This window comes from Musca vetustissima, unplaced genomic scaffold (assembly GCF_032173495.1).
Source record: "Musca vetustissima isolate MV318-11 ecotype Yass unplaced genomic scaffold, APGP_CSIRO_Mvet_v1 utg12527, whole genome shotgun sequence".
Lineage (NCBI taxonomy): Eukaryota > Metazoa > Arthropoda > Insecta > Diptera > Muscidae > Musca > Musca vetustissima.
The window spans coordinates 1-21,621 of NW_026883045.1; the positions used below are offsets into that span (position 1 = coordinate 1).

Sequence of the window (21,621 nt, forward strand, 5' to 3'; positions counted from 1 at the left end):
TTTTTCAATGACTATTAGACCCATGGATTTTTTCAATGACCAATAGAGGTGTGTTTTTTTTATTCTAGTAATAATTTCCATTAATTTGAAATGTTTCACATTTTTCTTTATTCCCCAAAATAAATCCAACGCCTTAAAGTAGTATCTCTATACATATTTGCTCCTTTCATTTTTTTTCCCTTAACCATTCGTAGTGATAATAATATGTTTGTCTGTCTGTGGATGTGAGAATATATTTTACGATGAAAGTTAATATTTAAAAAGTCCCTATGGTTTAAGATGAACCAAAGTTGTACAGATAAAGATATGCGATACGCAAGGATAGTAGGTGATAGCTAAAATCAACATGCAGAATGTCCTTGACAGGGAGATGTAAGCAAAATAAATTTAAGCAACATATTTTACTCTGTTTAACTTAAAGCGATATTAAATGAAAATAATTGCATACTTTTAAAGGTAGAAGGAAAATATTTGTTGTGTAAGGAGGAATTTTAAAATATGGAGGTATATATTTGCCTTCTATATGAAAATAAAGAACATTTGTAATAAAAATACCTTACGTTCTTCTAATAAGAATATCTAAAGGTCTTTCAGTAAGGACCTTTACAAATATTCTGATAAGAACCCTTTAACTATACTAATAATATGAATAATAACGTTCCTAATAAGAAAATCAAAATGCATTCTAGTTAAAATATTATTTCTAATGCGATAAATTTGAGTTCTTCATCAGTTCTAATAAGAAAACCTTGAATATTCTATATCTAATCCAATAAGTAGACCCATGGCACTTCTAATAAAATACTAATTGTTTTTTCCAATAAGACAAACTGAAGTACTTTTTTGCCCTTCGAAAGTAATTCGAATATGAAAATCTTATGAATTTCTTATAAGAAGACCCCCGACGATTCTAATAGATTTTCTTATTATAATAGTCATATCTTCGATTAGGGAGACTTATACTTCTCCCAATAAGAATACCTAAAATCCTGTAGTTTTTGTAATAGGAAAATTTTATCGCTCTTCTAATGAGAAAATCTTCTGATCTTCAAATAGGAAGACATTTCGATCTTCCAATAGGAAAACATGTAGATTTTTCAATGTGAAAAAATTCAGTATTTCTTATAAGAAGAACCAAAACTATTTCAATAAAAATACCTGTACACTTATACCTCAAATAAGTAGACTTGCAGTTCTTCCAATAAGAAGACTTTAAGTACGTTGGCTTTTCTTATAGAAAGTACTGAGACTTTTCTCATAGGACGACTTCTCACTCTTTTAATAAGACGACATATTCTCGAACTCTTCAAATAAGAAAACATCAAATCTACGAACAAAAATACCTCAATCTCATCGAATAAGAAGAACTAAATATGTTATTATATGAAACCTAAAGCACTTTCAATGAGAAGACCTCAATCTATTCCAATAAAAAGTCCTTTCTAATAAGAATCATTTATGCACTTCTAAATAGAGTACTGCGATTTTTCTTATAGAAAGTACTGTGGCTTTTCTCACAAGAAGACCAGCCACTATTTCAATAAGAAGACTTATGGTGGCTTTTCTCATAAAAAGTTCTATGACTTTCCTCATAGGAAGACTCTTCTAAGAAGACTTGCCACTCCTCTAATAAAAATACATACTCTCACGCTCTTGCAATAAGAAAACCTCAAGTTTTCGAACAAGAACCCTCAATCTCTTCCAATAAAAATAACTAAGGATCTTCCAATATGAAAACCTAAAGATCTTCCGATAAGAAAATCTCAATCTATTCCAATAAGAACACCTTTTTTCTTTTCTAACTATAAGACCTCTTCTAATGAGGAACATATTCTAATAAGAACTCATAACCTACGGTTATTCTAATAAGAATAGCTCAGGCTATTCTAGTAAGGAGTACTCAAGCTATTCTAATAAGGAAACCTACGGTTCTTCTAATATGAATATACTAAGTGCTTCTGGTAAGAACTTAAGCTCTTCTAATGATAAGATGCTAGTGATAAGATGCTCTGCTAGTGACCTAAATTTTTTTCCAATAAGAAGACTTAGAATTCTTCTAATAAAAAGACTTGGAACTCTTACTTAGAATTCTTCCAATAAGAAGACTTAAGAAGACTTTTAATAAAACTTAGAACTCATCTAATAAAAAGACGGAGAACTCCTCTAATAAGAAGTCTTAGAACTCTTCTAATAAGAAGGCTTGGAACTCTCCTATTAAGAAGACTTAGAACTCTTCTAATAAGAAGACTTAGAACACTTCTAATAAGAAGATCTATACTCTTCTAATAAGAAGACTTAGAGCTATTCTAATGAGAAAACCTTAAGATCTCATAATAATAAGACTTAAAGCACTTCTAATGAGAATACCTAAAATAAGTTCAATAAGAAGTCATATGTTCCCTAAAGAAATCCTTTAAATCTTCTAATAGGAAGCCTTAAAACACTCCTAATTGGAATTCCAAAATTCGTTCAATAAGAATGCCTATAGTTCTTCCAAGCCTTCTAAAAACAGAACTTAAATCTGCCTTAAAATGATGACCAGAAGTTCTAACGGTATGAAGATCTATAGTTTTTCCAAAAAGGGAACCTTGTTATTAAAAAAGTAAATGCACCTTAAGAACTTCTAACAAGAAAACTTCAAGATATTATAATAAGCAGAATCCAAGCTTCTCTAACAACAAAGGCATCAAGTCTCTAACAACAAAGACATCAAGTTCAAAAGAGAAGAAATCCGACGAATGATTTAATGGATATATATAGGAACCCTAATAGATTCCTTATCGATTTTCCATAGGAAGGACTGATTTTTTCATCGAATGACCCTTTGGTGCTCCCTTATTCCCCATTTATAAAAATCTAAAAAAAAAATTAATTACAATTTTCCACAACATCATTTTTCAAAATGTCACAATTTTTTGTGTAACACTCCGTGCAATAGACAATAAAAGTAGCATTTGGAGACCACAACCAACCAACCAAGCATCCATCTATCCATCCAACCGAACAACAAACAACCACCAAGACCGAACACAACGTGCCACAAATGCTACGAACCCAAGAAGGGACATTTATTAGACAGCAAAAGTAAAGCTTTCAAAATATTTGAATTATTTGCTAGAAATCCCCCCTCCACATTATGAGGTGAGGGGGACAGAAGTATTAAATATGCAGTTTTTTTCGAATTTTTAATGGTAACACGTTTTGTAACAATTGCAGAACACAACACAACACCTCTCCTGCCCCAATGGTGGAGTTGATGGAGCAGCAGAACTCGGTAGACAGACAGCCATAATAAATGTAGTAATAAATGTTTCTATATTTTCTGAATAAATGGCAGACAAGTTGTAAGTGGGGGGAGAGGAATGGGGGAGGGGAAGTAAAGCATCCGCCTTTATACATAATAAAACAAACACCTTTTGTGGCAGATTACGCACTTAAAATTTTGAAAATACAAAACGACACCCCCAAAAAGGGGTTGTAAAATTCTACACACATACACTCGCATCTTTTGGTGTAGACATGGGGAATTCCCTGACAATTTGCCTTCATCAACAATCAAAGGCATCCAAGTGTTGGAAACTTTCTCTGGATCCATGTTGTTTGGCAGTTGGTGTTTTTGTGTTTCATTTTTTTGGGCAATAGGATGAGTCATCACTGGTAACAGACTGGGGAATACCCAGTCACCTTCCCCAACCAATGTATCCAACCTCCATTCAATCACTCAGCCGGGAGACAATAAACAAGGATTTTCCTTTCACAAAAAAAAAAAACGAAACATTTGAGATTACCCTCCTCCTCCCTTGCCGGTGTTTTTTAGCCGGCATAAAAAGCGCAACAAATCCCCAACCAAAAAAGGGGATGATTACTAAAACAAAAAACAGACAGACGTCATAGCATAAAAATGTTTTGCCGGTTACCTTTTTGTTTACATTCAAGGGTGGTTGGAAGGTGGGGAGCCGGCAGATCTGTTTTTTGCTTTTTTTATTTTGTAATGTTATGAGTTTCGGCAGCTGTGTGCGGAGCATATGTTTAAACAGGTTGCACTTTACGAAATTACAAAACGTTTTCACTTCCCTGGAAAATCGGAAACAATAGGAAAGGCAATATCTGTGTGCGAACGTTCGTGTGTAATGAAATTTCATTAATTCGTTCCTGGGCCAATGTTAAAACCAAACTACCACCACCATCGAACCACCGCTACCAGCCAGCCACATCAGCAACCACGGTCATTGTTAAAATCAACGACCTCTGTTTTGGTATTTTCTCGCTTCGTTGTATCCACGAACAAATATTCAGTGTCAGCATTTTTTCGAAAAACTAACTTCTATGCTAATGTTGTTGGAATTTTTCAGGGTGTGAGCCGTGGGGGGTGGTTGGTTTCTAACAAAAATTCTATTACATTAAAGTTTGTTATTTAATTTTTAGAAAGAATTCCTTTAAAGTCGGAAACATTTTAATGTAACAGCATTTTTTATAAACGCGATAAGGAATCTATTAGGGTGTTTTAAAGAAATACTTTAAATCTTCTGACAATTTCCATCTCATCAGAAAAGCAACAGATTTTCTTATTAGAAGTGCTTCTTAAGTTCTTCTTGTAGAAAGAGCTAATTGAACTAAAAAATTCTTATTAGAAACGCTTTCGGTCTTCTTATTAGAATATCTTAAGAGGATTCTTATTAGAACAGCTTTCGATTTTCATATTAGAAAATGTAAACGTCTTCTTAGAAGAGGAGCTTTCGGGTTTCCTTTTAGAAAACCTTAAGGTATTCTTCTTGGAAGAGTTTAAGGACTTGTTATTAGAAAGCTTAAGATATTCTTTTTAGAAGATTTTTTAGAATTTCTTATTACAAAAGCTTGAGCTATTCTTATTAGAAGATTTAAAGGACTTCTTAGAAGAAAAGTTTCAGGTATTCTTATTGGAAGAGTTTAAAAACTTCGTATCAAAAAAATCTTAAGGTAATCTTATTAGAAGATTTTAAGAACTTCTTATTAGAAAATCTTGAGGTATTCTTATTAGAAGAGTTAAGAAAAAATTAAGGTCTTCTAATTAGAAACTAAGAAGGTCTTATTGTGAAAGACCTTTGAGACTTCATATTAGAAGAGTTTATCGATCTTCTGATTGGGATAATTTCCGGACGTCTTATTATTAGAAGAGTTTAAGAACTTCTTATCAGAAAATCTTAAGGTATTCTTATTAGAAAAATTTAAGAACTTCTTATTAGAAAATCTTAATGAATGCTTATTAGAAGAGTTTAAGGAATTCTTATTAGAAAATCTTAAGGTCTTCTTATTAGAAACTATTAAGTTCTTATTATGAAAGACCTTTGAGAATTCATATTAGAAGAGCTTATGGATCTTCTGATTAGAATAAATTTCTTTCTTATTAAAAGAAGTTTTAGAAGCTTTCTATTAGAAGAACTTATTTCGACCCTATTAGAAGAGTTTAAGGTATTTGGATTAGAAAAGCTGTAGGACTTCTTATTAGAAGGACTTTGAGTATACTTATTAGAAAAGCTATTAGTTTACTTTTTGTATTTTCTTATTAGAAAATCTTCAGCCCTTCTTATTAAACGAATTGAATGACTTAATATTAGAAGAGCTTTAATACATATATTTTTGTTTTTGAAGATACAGAGAACTACTTATTAGATGAGTTTCACAGGACTTCCTATTAGAATAGATTTAGGTCGTCTTATTAGAATAGTTTTTTCGTCAGAAGAGCTTTAGTTCTTTCAATTAAGAAAGTTTCAGGTATTCTTATTAGAAGTATTTTACATCTTCTGATTGAAAGAGGCACAATCATATTAGAGGGCCAATAGATGTTCTCACCAATAGGTCCAATAAGACTTCAAATTAGAAGGCCTTTTGATCTGATAATTAGAAAACAATAGGATTTTTACTAGAAGATAAACCGGCCTTCTTAAAGGCGACTAATATATTTTCTTATTAGAAGACCAATAAGTCCTTCCTATAGAACATTTAAAATTATATCAATTTTTTCTCTCGTTACCTTTTATTTACAATTCCAGATTTGTTTTCCTCCACTTTCCATTGAATTTTATTCGTTCTCTATTTTTTAATTCTACTATCCTGACGTTAGTAAACATCGCATTAAAAACATGTGTGACACAGTACTAAAATTTCTATTCACTTTTGTGGACAATTAAAATCTACTGGAGTTCTTTTTTTTCCAAACCACAAAAACAACCCGAGGCGAATAGAAGTCATAAAATATTTCAAACAAAATGGGGCAACATATTGGAATTATGTGACCACAACAACATCAACGACATCATTCATAAACAAAAAAAAAATAAACGCAAATGAAACCAAAGATTTAGAACACAAATGTGTTAGAATTATGAAATGTCAATGGTTTCATGCGTGACAAAACACGAACAACAAGAAGAACGTGTAAACAAACAACACAATCACAACCACCCACACAAACACAAGGATGTTGGAGTGGTGATTATTGAGAAAAAATGTGTTGAAATAAAAAAAAAAATAGAAGTGGTTATTTGAAACTCCTATTAGTTCGAAAAAAATTATCAGAGATTTAATATTAAGGGGATTGGGTTTCATTTAATGGGGATTTTAAAAATGAAGTATTTGAATGTTTGGTATTTTTGAATGATTTTTGGTTTGAATAAGAAAATTATGATAAGCCTTTATGTAAACAAATTTCATACTTGAACATAATTAGTAGTAAACTAAACATTTAATGACCCAATATTTTAAAATTTCATTGACAGAAAATAATTATTTTCTTGGCTGAAGTCCAAACTAAAGTGTGGGTAATCTATTATTTTCCATTCGTTGTGTGTGTTTTTTTTTTATTTAATAATTATTCGCTCATACATTTTTTGTATTTTATATAATAAAGGAAAAAAAATTAATGTTTGATCCATACTTTCATAACACCAATTGCCTGAAATATTGTGCGTATTAGCAATTTGTCACGTATACGCTAAGCTTTTTTTCCATATTGAACTTATTTGCCTATAACTGATATCAGCATGACGCACCAAGAACACACACACTCGTATAACAATTCCTACTTCATGCAAAAAAATCGCCATTTTATGATTAACAAAGCAACCTATTAATGAAAATCCCATTCTTTCTCTCAGTACTTATTTTTATATATTTCTCCCCTTCTCTGAGAATATTGCATTTTAACTCTCGTTATTAAACGAGCCTACTATGGCATGTCTCCTCTTGTTCTTCTTTTACTAACACAACACATATTGGTTGGATTGTTACATTGTTGTTTTTTCTTGAAAACCAGTTTCTAGTTGTTGTTTTTTGTTTTTCTTTGCTTTTGCCTACTCTGTGCCTCTTTCGGCCTCTCATAGCATACACAAATTACGGTTTTATTTACTTCGTACGTATGCCAATGACCATCTGTTGCCATCTTTAATTGCGCGCCTATCTTTGTGTGTGTGTTTGTATATGTGTTGTTAGTTAGTTTAATGAACCGACAGTTTTCTCCTCGTTGAAAAAGAAGAAGAAGAATAATAGAAGAAGCACAAACACCACAAGTGATCTCTCACAACAGAGTTGCCTAAAAATGGCAGAGGGTTTGACATTTGGCGGGCACAAATAATGTAACTGTTGTGTTTTTGAAATGAGAGAAGAGGAATGGGAGTAGGGGGTAAATAGTGAGCGAAAAGAAATTGCAGTGACGTTAAATGTAAGGTTAAACATGGTTTATAATGGCGTTTTAATTAATTTTTGATATATATTTGAAAAAATTACTTATAATTTTAATATTTGGATATAAAAAATAGTAAAAAATACACGACGTTTTAAATGTGATAATAAAAAAATGGGATAAAAAAAGTAAAAATATAACAAATAATAATAAAATATTGAACATTTATAAAAAGTAACAAAATTAAAATAAAAAATACACATATAAAATTATAATATAAAAAATTAAAAGAATTAAAAATATAAAGAAATTTTAAAATGGAAAATCGTAATTTTTTATACTTTATTTATACATATTCTGCATACACATATACTTTTTTAATTTTATTAAAAATCATAATTAAATAAAAACAAAAAAAAAACAAATTCCCCACTGATAAATAGTTGTTTTTTTGAACCTGACTATTTTCAGGTTCAGGTTATTTTCTCTAAAAATAAAAATAAATATTTTTAAATTTAATTTTGTTTCAATTATGTAAGGAAGTTAATGTATTTTTTTACACATAAATAATTTATATAAACTATTTGGTCTCCTTTTTGAAAGAATTTTTAATGGGAAACCAAAATTGTATTTCTTTTTAATTTTCCTCAGGCTTTACTCTTAAGACGTGGATCAATTTTTAAGAAAGCTTCCTAGTTTATTTTTTTAATATTTTCTTTAATTGTTTAATTATTAAATTTATTAATGCTACAAATAACCACAGCTGACTTTTAAATTTCTCGTTAAACTACTCTCTTTCTCTCTGAGATAATGTTTCATGTTAATTATTCAAATTTTTATATAATTTATTTATTTTACTCGTTTTTTACTTTCTTCTTTGCGACCGTTACAAAAAAACCCAAATTTCCTACTACAATTTTATATGACTTATGACTAACCATACTAAACAAGTACAACCCTGCCTGTAATGACACAACAATACCAAAACAATCAACACTTTAGCTGTGGATTGTGGATGGAGATCGCAAAAACACAACACAACACAAATTGCAAACACAAACACACATAGAAGAGAACCAGAGAATAATCCACTGTTGCTGCTGTGTTGTCTGTGGCAGAGACTGAGAGAGCGATTATGCCAGTCTCTTGGCATTTCTGTGGTATGAGCATATGAATGTGTGTGTGCGTATGTGTGCGGTTTGTGTGGAAGATAAAGCAACAGTACCAGAAAAAACAACGGCGTCTCAACAGAATGAATTTGAGTTGCGATTGTGTGTGGTTGGTGTTTTTTGAAAAAGAAGAAAACTAAATGAAATCCGAAAACAAAAATATTATTTGCTTGCAAATTATTGAAAATAATCAACGACGACGAAGAAGAAAACAATAATTTCGTGTAATAAATAAATTTGCTGACAACGATTTTTGTGAATTAAAAAAATTGCAAAAGAAGAACAACAAGAAAACGGAAGAAAAAGAACGGAAAAGATTTTACATCATTTTTTATTTGGTGGAACAATGATCAACACTTTGTTAGAGCATGTGCCCATTAAAATGGAAAATAAAGAAGTGGAAGATGAGGAGGTGAATGGCAACAATAGTGAACCGGAGGACCATATAAGAGATGACAATGATATAAATTCAGAGGAAGAAGAAGACGATCTTGTGGATCTGGATGAGGAAGATGATGAAGAGGAGGACGACGACGATGATGAGGAAGAAGTCGATGATTTGGCAAGTGATGTCTTGGAAGTGGAACAAGAGGTTACTTTGCTGATGAGCAGTGATGAGGAAGCCGAATTGGAGGCCCAACGTATACGATTCCCTGAAAAGCGGACTTCGTCGAGAAAAAAGTCCCATGATAGCAAATCAAGCCGTAGCACCAGTCGAAATAGCAATACCAGCCAAACATCTTGCACCACCACCAACAACAACACAGCCGCCGCCATCAATACCAGCATTAACAGCAACAACAACACAAGCACAGACAGCAGCAGCAATGCTGCAAATTCAACAAAAACAAACAAAAAAATCGCTGCGGAGAAGACGAGTGGCGGCGACAGCGGCGTAACGAATGAGAAAAAGGCAACGACATCCAAAAACGCAAACAATGCGCCTGAAAAGACAAAAACAGGCACGACAACAACAACGAGTGTGCCACAAAGAACATCACCACGCAACCGAAAGGAAAATAACAAAAACCTTGATAATTTACCAGCTGCCACCACCACGCCTGGTGACCTACGACAAGTTGCCCGCCGTCAAAGCAACAATTCCACATGCAGTGTTGCCTCCTCGATTGGCTCAAATGAGTCGGCCGAAACGGAATCCTGTGGCAACATCTATGTCTATCAGCAGGAACAAAAACTCATCTTCAATTGTGAATTTTGTGACCTGAAATATGGTGACCTGGAGAATCTCAGTCGTCATTTACACGATGCCCATCAGCTATTCCACAATGATGACAATAACAATGGCGGCGGTGGCCACCACCACCACCCACAAAGTGGTGATGAAGATCAGGAAAAAGAGAATTCGCCACGGAACTTGCGCAATCGTAACAATCGCTTGCCCTCGACGAAAACACCCCATCTCCAGGCGTTGCGTGTCAAAAAGGAGCCATTACAACCTGTAGAATCCACCTCCCTACCACCTGTTGCTCTAACCCTTGATTTGGTGGCCGAACAAAGTCTCCAATCATGCGGTAATGTTTTCATTTTAAATCATCGTAAATTGTTTTTGGTTTGTGGCCACTGTGAATGTAAATATGCCAATGTGGAGCTATTCGAGAAGCATTTACGACAGCAGCATGAAGTGTTTAAAGAACAGCCGGCCTGTAATGAGGTTAATGTTATACCGAAAACGGAAATTAAGGAGGAGGTTTTCATTATCACAGAGGTTGTGGAAAAGCCCGCGGCCATAATAGCTCCAGAGGGTGCTATGGTAAGTATACCGGCTGAAATACCATTGGATATAAGTACCACCGAAGAAGCTATTGCGGAACACAATGTGGATAATGGGGAACCAGAGACGGAAACAGTTATATTGCCTGGAGATATTCCCATGGACACTGAGGTTATATCTTCCATACAGATCCATGACACCGGGGTGACGGTGGCAGAAATTCCGGTGATTATTGCAACGGCAGAGGATGCCAGCAATCTTCAAGATTTGGCAACACATTCTCCCATACCACCTCCAACTCAGGCAAGTGAGGAACCTGTTACCGAGGTGCAGCAGGTGGAGGAATCAGTTGCAGAAACCGTGGTCCCCGAGGAAAGTCCTCCCTCCCCCAAGAGAAGTAATCGTAAACGGCGTTCCTCTCCTGAAAAACCGGTAGCCCCCAAATCGCCCTACAAAAGGCCACGCAGAAGTGTTAAGGTACCCACAACAGAGGTATGTTTTGGGGAACTTAAATTCCTTCAATATATTAATTTATTTTTTATTTTAGGTTGAACCCCCAAAACCCAAAGAACCCCTTAAAACTCGACGTAAACCATCATCCACCGTCAACATTAAAAAGGAAAATAAGAAATCCGCCAAGACTGCAGAAAATTCTCAGACGGAAACAGAGTCCACAGAAAATGCCACAGAAACCGAAACCATTCCAGCCAATGAAGAGCCTCCACGAACAGCCTCTCAAAATCCCCCTGAAAAAAGTAAAACTCCATATAAACGAGCAAGGAAATCTACAGCTGCTCCTCCGCCACCCCCTCCATCAACCCAAGCAACAACAGGGGAAGCCTCAAAGAGAAAACGTAAAGCAATTAAAACGAAAATTGAAAAAGAAGATCCCCCAAACAGTCAAACACTTCTCACCACAACAGTAGTAACAACACCATCTTCAGAGGATCTATCACAAACTACAACAACAATGACTACAATGGAACCCAACGACAGAGATGAGGAGTTCCTAGAAGATCCAGTGGCCGATATCATACAACAAATACAGAATGAAGAAATGGCGGCGGCGGCGTCGGAGAGCAACCTACGTCCCCTACCACCCACTACCTTGGCAGTAAGCCCCTTTCCACCCACCACAACAACAACTCCCTCCCAGGTTATTATTGCCACAGTATCCTCCAACATGTCTCCCACATTCACCACCACCACCTCGATTATCAGCAATGATCCCAATTCCCCCGAGGATGTCAAGCCCATTATCAATCATTTGGGTGAAAGGCGTTATGCCTGTGATCAATGTCCACGGACGTTTAAGAAAAATGTACGCCTTGTCGAACACAAACGTTTACACACCGGCGAAAAACCTTTCGCCTGTGATGAGTGTGGCAAAACATTCCGCATTCGAATGCAACTTAACGAACACAAACTGCGACATTCCAAAGAAAAGAAATTCATTTGTGAAATTTGTCAGTTGGGCTGCACCACCAAACAGGATTTGAATCTGCACATGCGCCACCACACAAACGATCGTCGTTTCCATTGCAGTATGTGTCCCAAGGCATTTGTACGTAATTCCGATTTGAAAATCCATATTCGGGTACACACCGGCGAAAAGCCTTATGTCTGTGAGATATGTCACAAATGTTTCCGGGCCAATCAGAATCTCAGTGTTCATCGCAAGTCCCACATGGGAGAGGCTTCGAGGACGTATCAATGTGAACATTGTGATAAGAAATTCTTGCGAAAAATCGATCGCACTGTGCACATGCGTTCCCACACCGGTGAAAAACCGTTCAAATGTGAGATATGTGATCGTGCCTATTCATCGAAATTTAATGTTCGGGCCCATATTGAACGTGATCATATCTCAGAAAATGGTCGAAAGAAACCGGGCCCGAAGCCGCATAGTTTGCGAGAGGAGTTAAAAATACAAAAGAGACTCATCGAAGAGCTGCAAAAACAATTGATGATGCAAATCAAGACGGATGAGAAAATTATACCAGCCGAAATGCAACCGATCAATGAAAGTGATATGGAGGATCATCACATGGAAGAGATTATAGTGCCCAACAACACAACGGCAGTGGAAAATGAAACCTATATTATATCAGAGATAAGTTCACCAATCAATAACAATTCTATGGAACAGCAACAACAATCTCCTCCAACTCTGGTCTCCACGACCGCCGCGAGTGGTCTTAAAGATAATCCCTTTACCATAGCTGCCAAACAAAAAAGTGGATTATTGGTTGCTTCTTCCTCTCCTCCGTCTGCTAGCATTCCAGTAAAACCGTCTGTAAGATCTTCAAATATACATTTGCCCGTGGTGAAAAAAGATGCCACCACCACCCAAGTTGTCCAGCAGAAAACTTCGCTGGGTATTCAACAGGTATCGGTAACAGTTTCTATGCAAGTCGATAATATTTCATCATCACCCAATGATAGTGGCACGGCATCATCTACGCCGGAGAAAGAAAATTCCAGCAGTCCATCGAAGAGTTTGGTGGCGTCGACAGCTCCCGGTCATGGTGTAAAGAAGGAGCGCAAAATCACAAGTTATTTCACGGTGATCGGTCAGAAATCGTAAATGGCAGAAGATATGATTTTGTAAAAACAGAGGCAGAGAAAGAGAGGAAAGGAGAGAATGGGCGTTTACCGAGAGTAATGAAGGTAATGGTTAAGGTAATGTGTATAAACATTGCAAAATTAGGTGCATACTTTTAGGAGTTGCGTTAATCACTTCATGTGGAAATTAAATCGATTTGATTTTTTGATAAATTAAATTGATTTGGAATTGAGATATAGAAACCAAAATTAAAAACAAAAAACGGAAGTTTTATTATCCATTTCCAAATCCTGATTTAAAATGGTCAATTTTATTTGAGGCAATTCTCAGTTGATAGGTGAGAGAGAGGTATAGGGTTGCCATACCCCTCAACTCTCTCATCTACTAACTTCAGAATTGAGGCAATTGAAATTATAGAGTTTTAATCAAGATCAAGAAATGCCAGGATGGTTAAAAATTAGTGCATACTTTTATTTCAAATATAAAAAGACATCGAAATCGATTTGGTTTCTAAAAATTAAAATATCAAAATTCAAAACACTCCAAAATTGCATCGATTTCCCAGACATAACCTAAAAAATCCGAGTAAATGGAGAAGTAATTCAAGGTTAAAAATTGATGCATACTTTTAAGAGACAATAACTTGCATTTTTCTCAATCTTCCAACTTTAAAAAGGGCATTCAATTCTATACTTAATTCCGTAAGAAGGCCTCGCATATGTAGAACTAGTTTTTAAATGTAAGGCAACAGATTGTAAGATATAAAATAAAATATCATTGATATATAGATTTGCAAATGATTATTTTCAATTGAAATCCTACATACATATTTTTTTATAAATGAACATTTTAGTATGAAATGATAATTTCTAAAAAATATAAACAAAAAACTTTACTTGCCCCTGCAAACAAATTTATAGACAAGAAATTTCCCGGCCTTGTCTTTGTTTAACAAAAAATATATTTTTTAAAAAATTAAAAAAAAAAAATAAAAAACATGATATTATTACTAAAAGTATAACTTATTGTTATATAAAAACAAATGAAACGAAATTGTTAACAAATATATACACAACTATTTTTGATAAAAACATGAATTATACAACAAACTAAAAAGACTCATAAGACTTAAAAATAAAATGTAATAAAACCAGGTTAAAATATTACTATAACAAACACACATTCTTTATGAAATATACACACAATATCTATATACATATATATTTTTATAATATATTTATTATAAAAAATATTAAACTATAATGTTAGTGAAAAGGATTTAAAATCCTAAAAAAAGTTAAATCTCCATTATAAGAAACCAATTTTTTCTTACACATTTTACATAAACAATAATTTTGTAATGAAAAAAAAATACAAGAAAAATTGAAATTACCTTTTTTTTAATAATTACTCATTCATTTTTTTCATACGCACACATTTTTGTATTTATATTTTTTTGAAAATGGTTTAGTTATTTAAGTATCCACACATGAATTATAAAATATATCTATTTTGAAAATACTTAAAGAATATTTAAAAAAGAATTAATGTTTCAATGAAATAATGTCAACGTTAATTTATTTAAATATTTGTTTTAATAATTAAAAGACATTTTGAAAACAAAAAAAACTACTTAATATTTATCAATTTAATTTTTTTGAATACTTCTACTACCGCAACTCTTCCATCAAAACTTTAGTTTATGGTCGCTCAATGAATATCAATTTTTTTTATATTATCTTTTTAAAATATCTATATTTTTAAATTATTTTATAAGATTTCTATAAACATTATTATTATAATTAGTTATAATTTCACTTTATGTATATGAAATATATATTTTTTACACACTAAAAAATCTTAAACAAAATCTGTGTTTTTATTTTTTAATAAATTAATTCGAAAGGTTCATTATTGGTACTGGAGGTATGTAAATTAGTCTGAAATTTACTTAATTAAAATATGGTAGATAATGGTCCAAGGAGGGAAAGGATCCCTAATCAATTGGGCAAACAATAAAGGCAATCAGTTGATTCGATAAGTTGACTAGAGCTAAGCTATTGGCCCGCGATACTCCGTCCTATTGATAGTAAATCCAGTTGATCATTATTCACCCCTATTCCGTATGTCGTCGTCGTTGTCGACGACGTTTCTCTTTCGACATCACTTCGCATCGACATCGACATCACTTCGACACTGATTTGGTATTCTGTAACACTCATGCGACGATGTCGACTATTTATCGATAATATCAATAAAAACAAAAATTTTGTTGCATATTTTTGGGCAAAAATGTGTTTGTATCCTTCACCGCACTGTGCCACAGGGCATTATGTCTTGGTAAATGTGTTTGCAAAACGAAACGACATAGACCCATAGTTACTTTTTAGTATATAGTATGTACATAGAATTATTTTTTAGTCGATTTATGCATGTCCCTCCATTCATGTATTATTTTAAACAAGTTACATGCCACCATTATGATCCGAACGGGATGAAATTTGGAAAAAATCCATCCAATTGGGATGAAATTTTATTTCCACATAGACGAGTCCTATTGACATTGGTCAAAATCGGTTTAGATTTATATATAGATCCCATATATTTTTCTTTATTTACACTTTATTTTGCATTAAGTATTGAATAGATTCTAGAATGATGTATCCTGTTCTTGTTTTTTTTTTAATTTCAAAAAAAAATGTTCAAACGCTTCAGTCGTCAACAAAAACTATGACGAAGAAATCTTCGACATCGTCGTCGTCACACATTGTTACGGAATACCAAAAATCTTTCAATAGTTATCGATAAATGTCGACAACGACATAGGGAATACCAATTTGCAAAAGACGACTCTCTTCGACGTCGATTCGTGTCGACGACGACATACAGAATAGGGGTGATTGGTCTGTTCCCGTACTGCAAGAATCCACTAGATTTTACTATTTTAATTTAATTTATTAAACTCATTCTTTAATACTAAAGCCTCCAAGGCCAATAAATAGTATTAATATAACACATCATTCTAAGTAGAAAACTTGTATCTAAATACAAAATAATTAAAAATATATGTACAATTCGATATCATAAAGGAAAATACATTATCGTAGTAAAAAGTAGTAGAATCTTGCAGTACGGGAACATATGGATGTCTACAATAGCTATGTTCCTTTACTTTTTTAAATATGGCAAAAAAGTAAAATTTGAAGAAAAACTATTAAAAACTCAAAACAAGCAATTCCAAAGTATTGAAAAATTGGCGTTCCTTGTACTATTTGTTCTCGTTTAAATACAAAACAAATGAACCTGTCATGACTAATCAGCTGTTCAGCGATAACAGCTGTTTAATAGCTTTGTTTCTTTGCTTTTTAATTATTTTTGCTTTATTATTTAAGTTTATTCTAGGTGTAAGAGGAGCTTAAATAATTGTTGTATTGTGTACCTATCAACGGCCATTTAGGCTTTGTTGCAAAAAAGCGAAATAAATTAATTTTATTATTAATATTAATTTGTATAATTTTTTTATTTATCCATTATTTTTATATGATCACTTTAATTTTTTTAGTTTAAAAAATTGTTTTTAAATTTAAAATCATTATCGATTTAAAATAAATTACTATAATTATTTAAATTTTATAATTAATTTTTTATTATTTTTACCATTTATTTAGTATTATTTGAGTTTTATTATTTTATTTAACAATGAACGATGGTGTCATTGCCCATCAGCTGACAAGGGTTCTATAAGCACCCATAAAAACTAGTCCTATTTCATAACTAGTGAACCCTTGTTATATGACATGCGAGAGAGAACAAAAAGAGAAGGAGAGCCCACAGAAGAAAATATCATATGGCATACAAGCGCGTCAGTTTCTAATTGTTATCAGGAAAAAAACTACTGTGTGAGAAGGCCGAAAATTAACAAATAAATTTTAAAATAAACAATAAAAAATTCTAAACATTTATTATAAATGTTTTCAAGAAATAAAGTAATAGAAATATAAATTCCTAGATTTGTTTTTCACAACCAAGGAATGCCTGTCAAAGTTAAAAGTGCAACAGCAATGGTAAACAATCTGAAAGGTATACAAATCAAGCAGGAACCTGCTGGTCAGGATGAAGCAACAACGTTAAATGCAAAGGAGGTATTGGAATTTGCCAACTATCCGGTGAAACAGGAGAAAGGCGATGAGGCGGGGGGAAATGTGGAAGAATTTCTGGCAGCTTCACCGCCCAGACGGACAAGGAGGAGTGCGAGGAATCTTAAGGATGTAAGTGAGGGCTATTTCCATTATTTTGTTGTTAAGATTTTAATGTGTCTTTGCTTTTTTCTCCCTTTAGGCATCACCACCTAAACGTAAACTAAGCCTGCAGGGTAAAGATGGCAATGAATCAAGCGATTCCTACAACTCGCCCACCACCCAGAAGCAAAACGGTGACAAACGTTTCACCTGCCCCGATTGTCCACGGTCATTTAATAAACATTTTCGCCTAGTCGAACATCAATTTATACATAATGGAGAGAAACCCTTTACATGTGATGAATGCCAAAAACAATTTCGTTTCATGCATCGTTTGGAGGAACACAAACAACGTCATTCCAAACAACTGAAATTCATTTGTGAAATTTGTAATCTGGGATGTTGTACTCGAGCCGATTACAATTTACACATGCGTCATCACAGCAACGATCGTCGTTTCCAGTGTTCCATGTGCCCCAAAGCCTTTGTCCGTAGTGCCGATTTAAAAACCCATATCCGGGTGCATACCGGCGAAAAACCCTTTATCTGTGAAGTGTGCAATAAATCATTTCGAGCCAATCAAAATCTTATAGCTCACAAAAAGCTGCATATGGGTGATGCTTTGAAAAATTTCAAATGTGAATATTGTGAAAAGCGTTTTCTACGCAACATCGATCGTAAAATACATATGCGTAAACATACGGGCGAGAAGCCGTTTAAGTGTAAATTTTGTGATCGTAGCTATTCGTCAAATGTTAACGTTAAAGCCCATATGGAACGTGATCATTCGGAAGGTCCGGTAATCCGTAAAAAACCTGGTCCAAAACCGAAAGATTGGAAAGAACAGATAGCGAGACAACAAAAGTTGATTGAGGAACTGCAGGCGAAATTGAAACAACAAGTGAAGCAGGAAGAAATTATAGTGCCTGATTGTCAGGTTATTGTTGAGGAGGATGATCAAGAAGAAAAGAAACCTTGTCTAGCAGATCTAAATGTTTCGGTGAAATTGGAAACAATTGATAATGAAATTAGTGAGGGATTTAAAGGTAATCGTAGAATATGTAATGTTAAGCAGGAAAAGAATACCACCACAAGCTAGTCGAGGTAAGAGTATCGTTGCTGTTAAATGCTATAAGTTTTGGTAATTGTTATTTTTGTAATTATCAAATATTTTTTTCATAGTCTACACCAGTTTATAATATAGAATATTTGGGTATATTTCTATCGAGATATGATATAGATATAATATATAAAAGATAATACCAGTGATCATCTGCTATGAGGACTTACTCATATTAGTAATCTATTATATAGAATGAATCAAATAATGCTAATGTTTATTAAAGTACTAGTGAAGTATCCTTAATGCCATCTTATATATGATAGGTTATCTGAATTTCCTGTCTAATAGAAGGTAAATATAGCCACTTGTAACTTTATATAGAATATATAATCTCCAATGTTTATTTAATATAGCTATGAATATATTCATGGCTATATACAATGAAGTAAATTATACCAATGCAAATATACTAAAAAATAGATACTACCAATTGCAAAGTGTAGGGGTCATATACTATCATTGGCAATCATCTATAGAATATATGAATTCCAAATCTATCTATCCCCATTTACATTGGACTAAGGTTCTTATCCTCATCTACATTTTTTTGAGAATATTTCTATTTAAATCTGGTGTAGTGCCTTGATACCACTGCTAGTTTTCATTTCCTTTTGATATACTTACAAAAGAATAACACCTATAATCATCTAATCTAGCATAGAAATCGTATTGTATTTTTTTTGTTTGTCTCTATATATGTTCATTTTTATGTGCCTTAATATTTTCCAAAAAAAGTTTTTATTTTAATTTAGATTAGCTAATTATGTTTGTCGTCGTCTCTATGTAAACATAAATATTAATAATTAAGAAAAAATACAACTACCACCTATTATCCAACTAATATTGGAAAAAAAAATCCTAAGAAAAACTAACCTTATTCTTCTATAAATATTAAAATTTAGGAGATTTTCTATCAGTATCATTAATACATTTCTTTTTCTTAAAAATTCCCTACTCATTTTATTCCTCTAACTCTAAGAATTAGATCTAATTAATTTCAATATTATTACTCGTATTTTTATAACCAAATACTAGACTGCCCTTTTTATGTTTTATATATAGTTTTTATAAATATGAACAAATAAAAATTAATTAAAACAAAAATTGTTTGGTAATTTTGTGTGTTTCATGGGAAAACTTGAAGAAGGTCTTGAAAGGAAATTGTAAGAACGTCAGAGGTCAATTGAAAGGTCCCAGGCCTGAAAATTAAATCCTTATTCCCCCCACCATAAGAGTGAGTGTATATTAGGTCCATCATTCCGCTGGACTCACCTCAAAATATTCGTCAGATTTCTATCACGTCAGAATATCTGAGAAAATCAGAACAGGGCTTGGAATTTTGAAGACACAATTTAACAACATAGTAAGGATGATTGGCATTGAAAATGGGATATTTTCGGTATTATGGTCCTGCCTTATTTTAGGTATTTTGGAGCACATATTTCAAACGAAACAGCTGTTCGGCCAGGCCGATCTCTACGACTTGTTTTCTTGTTTTTAGAACTTCATAATCTTCAATATACGTTATTGGAAATTTGACAGCTATCGGATCATGGATATGACCAGAGGTATTAAAAGCTTGAATATTTTATTGTGGATTAATCAAGACGAATGGACTACACAAGGTAAGATATGTATTTTGTGATGCAAATTAAATAATTATTACTAATTACACAGAAAAATGAAGGATCATCGACAGCAAATATTTTCGACAAAGTTCGGTTTTGAAGAAAACGGAAACGGCAGTTTCCTCCAGACACATTCCCATGACAAAAACTTATCAATTGGAATTCCGAAATGGGTGTACCGCAAGGAGGAGTCCTGTCACCACTCTTCTGGAGTAGACATTGATGAAATTATTTCCAGATAGAAAAATAATATCCTGGGTGTTGTGTTCGACAACCTGCTAAATTTCACCAAAAACCCAGCGTTAATTAAAAGTAAATCCAGAAAAAAATAAGACCAAGACAGCGCATGAACCTCTTGGGGAAAGACAAGGAAATCATAGTAGCGACATATAAGGCCATCAGACGCTCAGTCTTCAGCTATGCTGCCCTAGTCTGGACTTTTTTTAAGCGACTCTATATATTTTATTTCTACAATAGCATGCTGAGTAATTGACATTGGGTGGTATGAGTAATATTTTGTTAGCGATATTATTCATACCTTGCCTTTTGTGTGGTTTCAAAAATAAATATAAAAATATGGGGTATTAGAAAATATTTCATTCAAAATTAATTTCGCATTACAATACTCTTGAGAATTATTTTTTTCCTCTAAAAAATCCATAAATTTTTAAAACAAATTGTAATCCACCTTAGAATTACTTTGTTCGGAACATCTGTTGCAACCCTTTTTTTCATTAGAGCAGTAATTTATTTGAACAAAATTTCTTAATAAATAATTCAGAACTAAATCAACACTATTTGTACGACAAAGTAATTCAAATAATAACCCTTCTCCCCCTTAGATTCGAAAATGCACAGCTAATTTTTTTCTTGATTTAATTTGCATTGTGTATTTCATTTTCGTAGTACAGTGATACGAATAACATTTCAAGTTATTCATACGTCAAGTGGTACAGTAGAGTAGAGCTGAAAATAACAAAACAGCAAAATGCTGAGGTCGACTTGTTTCACTAAATAACAAGAAAAACAACAACAACAACCACGACAATGATATTTATAATAAAAAAAATATACGACGCAATACAAACAAACAAAAGTACAGACGATAATGACCATACTTGCTCATGCAGAGAAGAAGAAGAGGATGAGAAGGAGGAAAAAAAACACATACAACAAAGTAATAAGAAAGACACAACGAACGAGCGAGCTTGAGGCTTGAAGCGTAAATAAAGTTTTAATACAAAAAAATCTATGTAAAAAATAAGCATACGCCACAATTGCCACGTAAATTATTTTCTTATTTTTCTTTGTACAAATATAATATATTATATTTTCTTTTGTTGTTTTGTTGCAATTAAAGTTTATTGTCGTTTATGGCCCAGTGATTTTATAATTAGCTTTATGGAGTTTGAAATCTTTTGTTTTTGTAAAACTCTTTTTCTGCTTTGTGTCGCTCTCTCATTAAGTCTTGCTCATTTTTGTTCTTGTTTTCTGACAACGGACATCTG

At 33.1% G+C, this 21,621-nt stretch overlaps 1 protein-coding gene across 1 annotated transcript; it reads left to right on the plus strand.

Annotated features, from left to right (window-relative positions):
• The first annotated feature begins 17,155 nt into the window (after nucleotides 1-17,155).
• LOC133329775 (zinc finger protein 260-like) lies at nucleotides 17,156-18,461 on the plus strand. Its single transcript, XM_061538240.1, has 2 exons — nucleotides 17,156-17,392; nucleotides 17,463-18,461. The coding sequence occupies exons 1-2, from the start codon at nucleotides 17,156-17,158 to the stop codon at nucleotides 18,459-18,461; spliced, it is 1,236 nt and encodes a 411-aa protein (XP_061394224.1).
• Nucleotides 18,462-21,621: the final 3,160 nt, after the last annotated feature.

Excerpts from the sequence above, each read along its gene's own strand:
- LOC133329775 (XM_061538240.1), top strand. The coding sequence starts at position 17,156 with ATGCCTGTCAAAGTTAAAAGTGCAACAGCAATGGTAAACAATCTGAAA. Across the intron at positions 17,393-17,462 it reads GTGCGAGGAATCTTAAGGAT|GCATCACCACCTAAACGTAA; the intron begins GTAAGTGAGGGC and ends TTCTCCCTTTAG.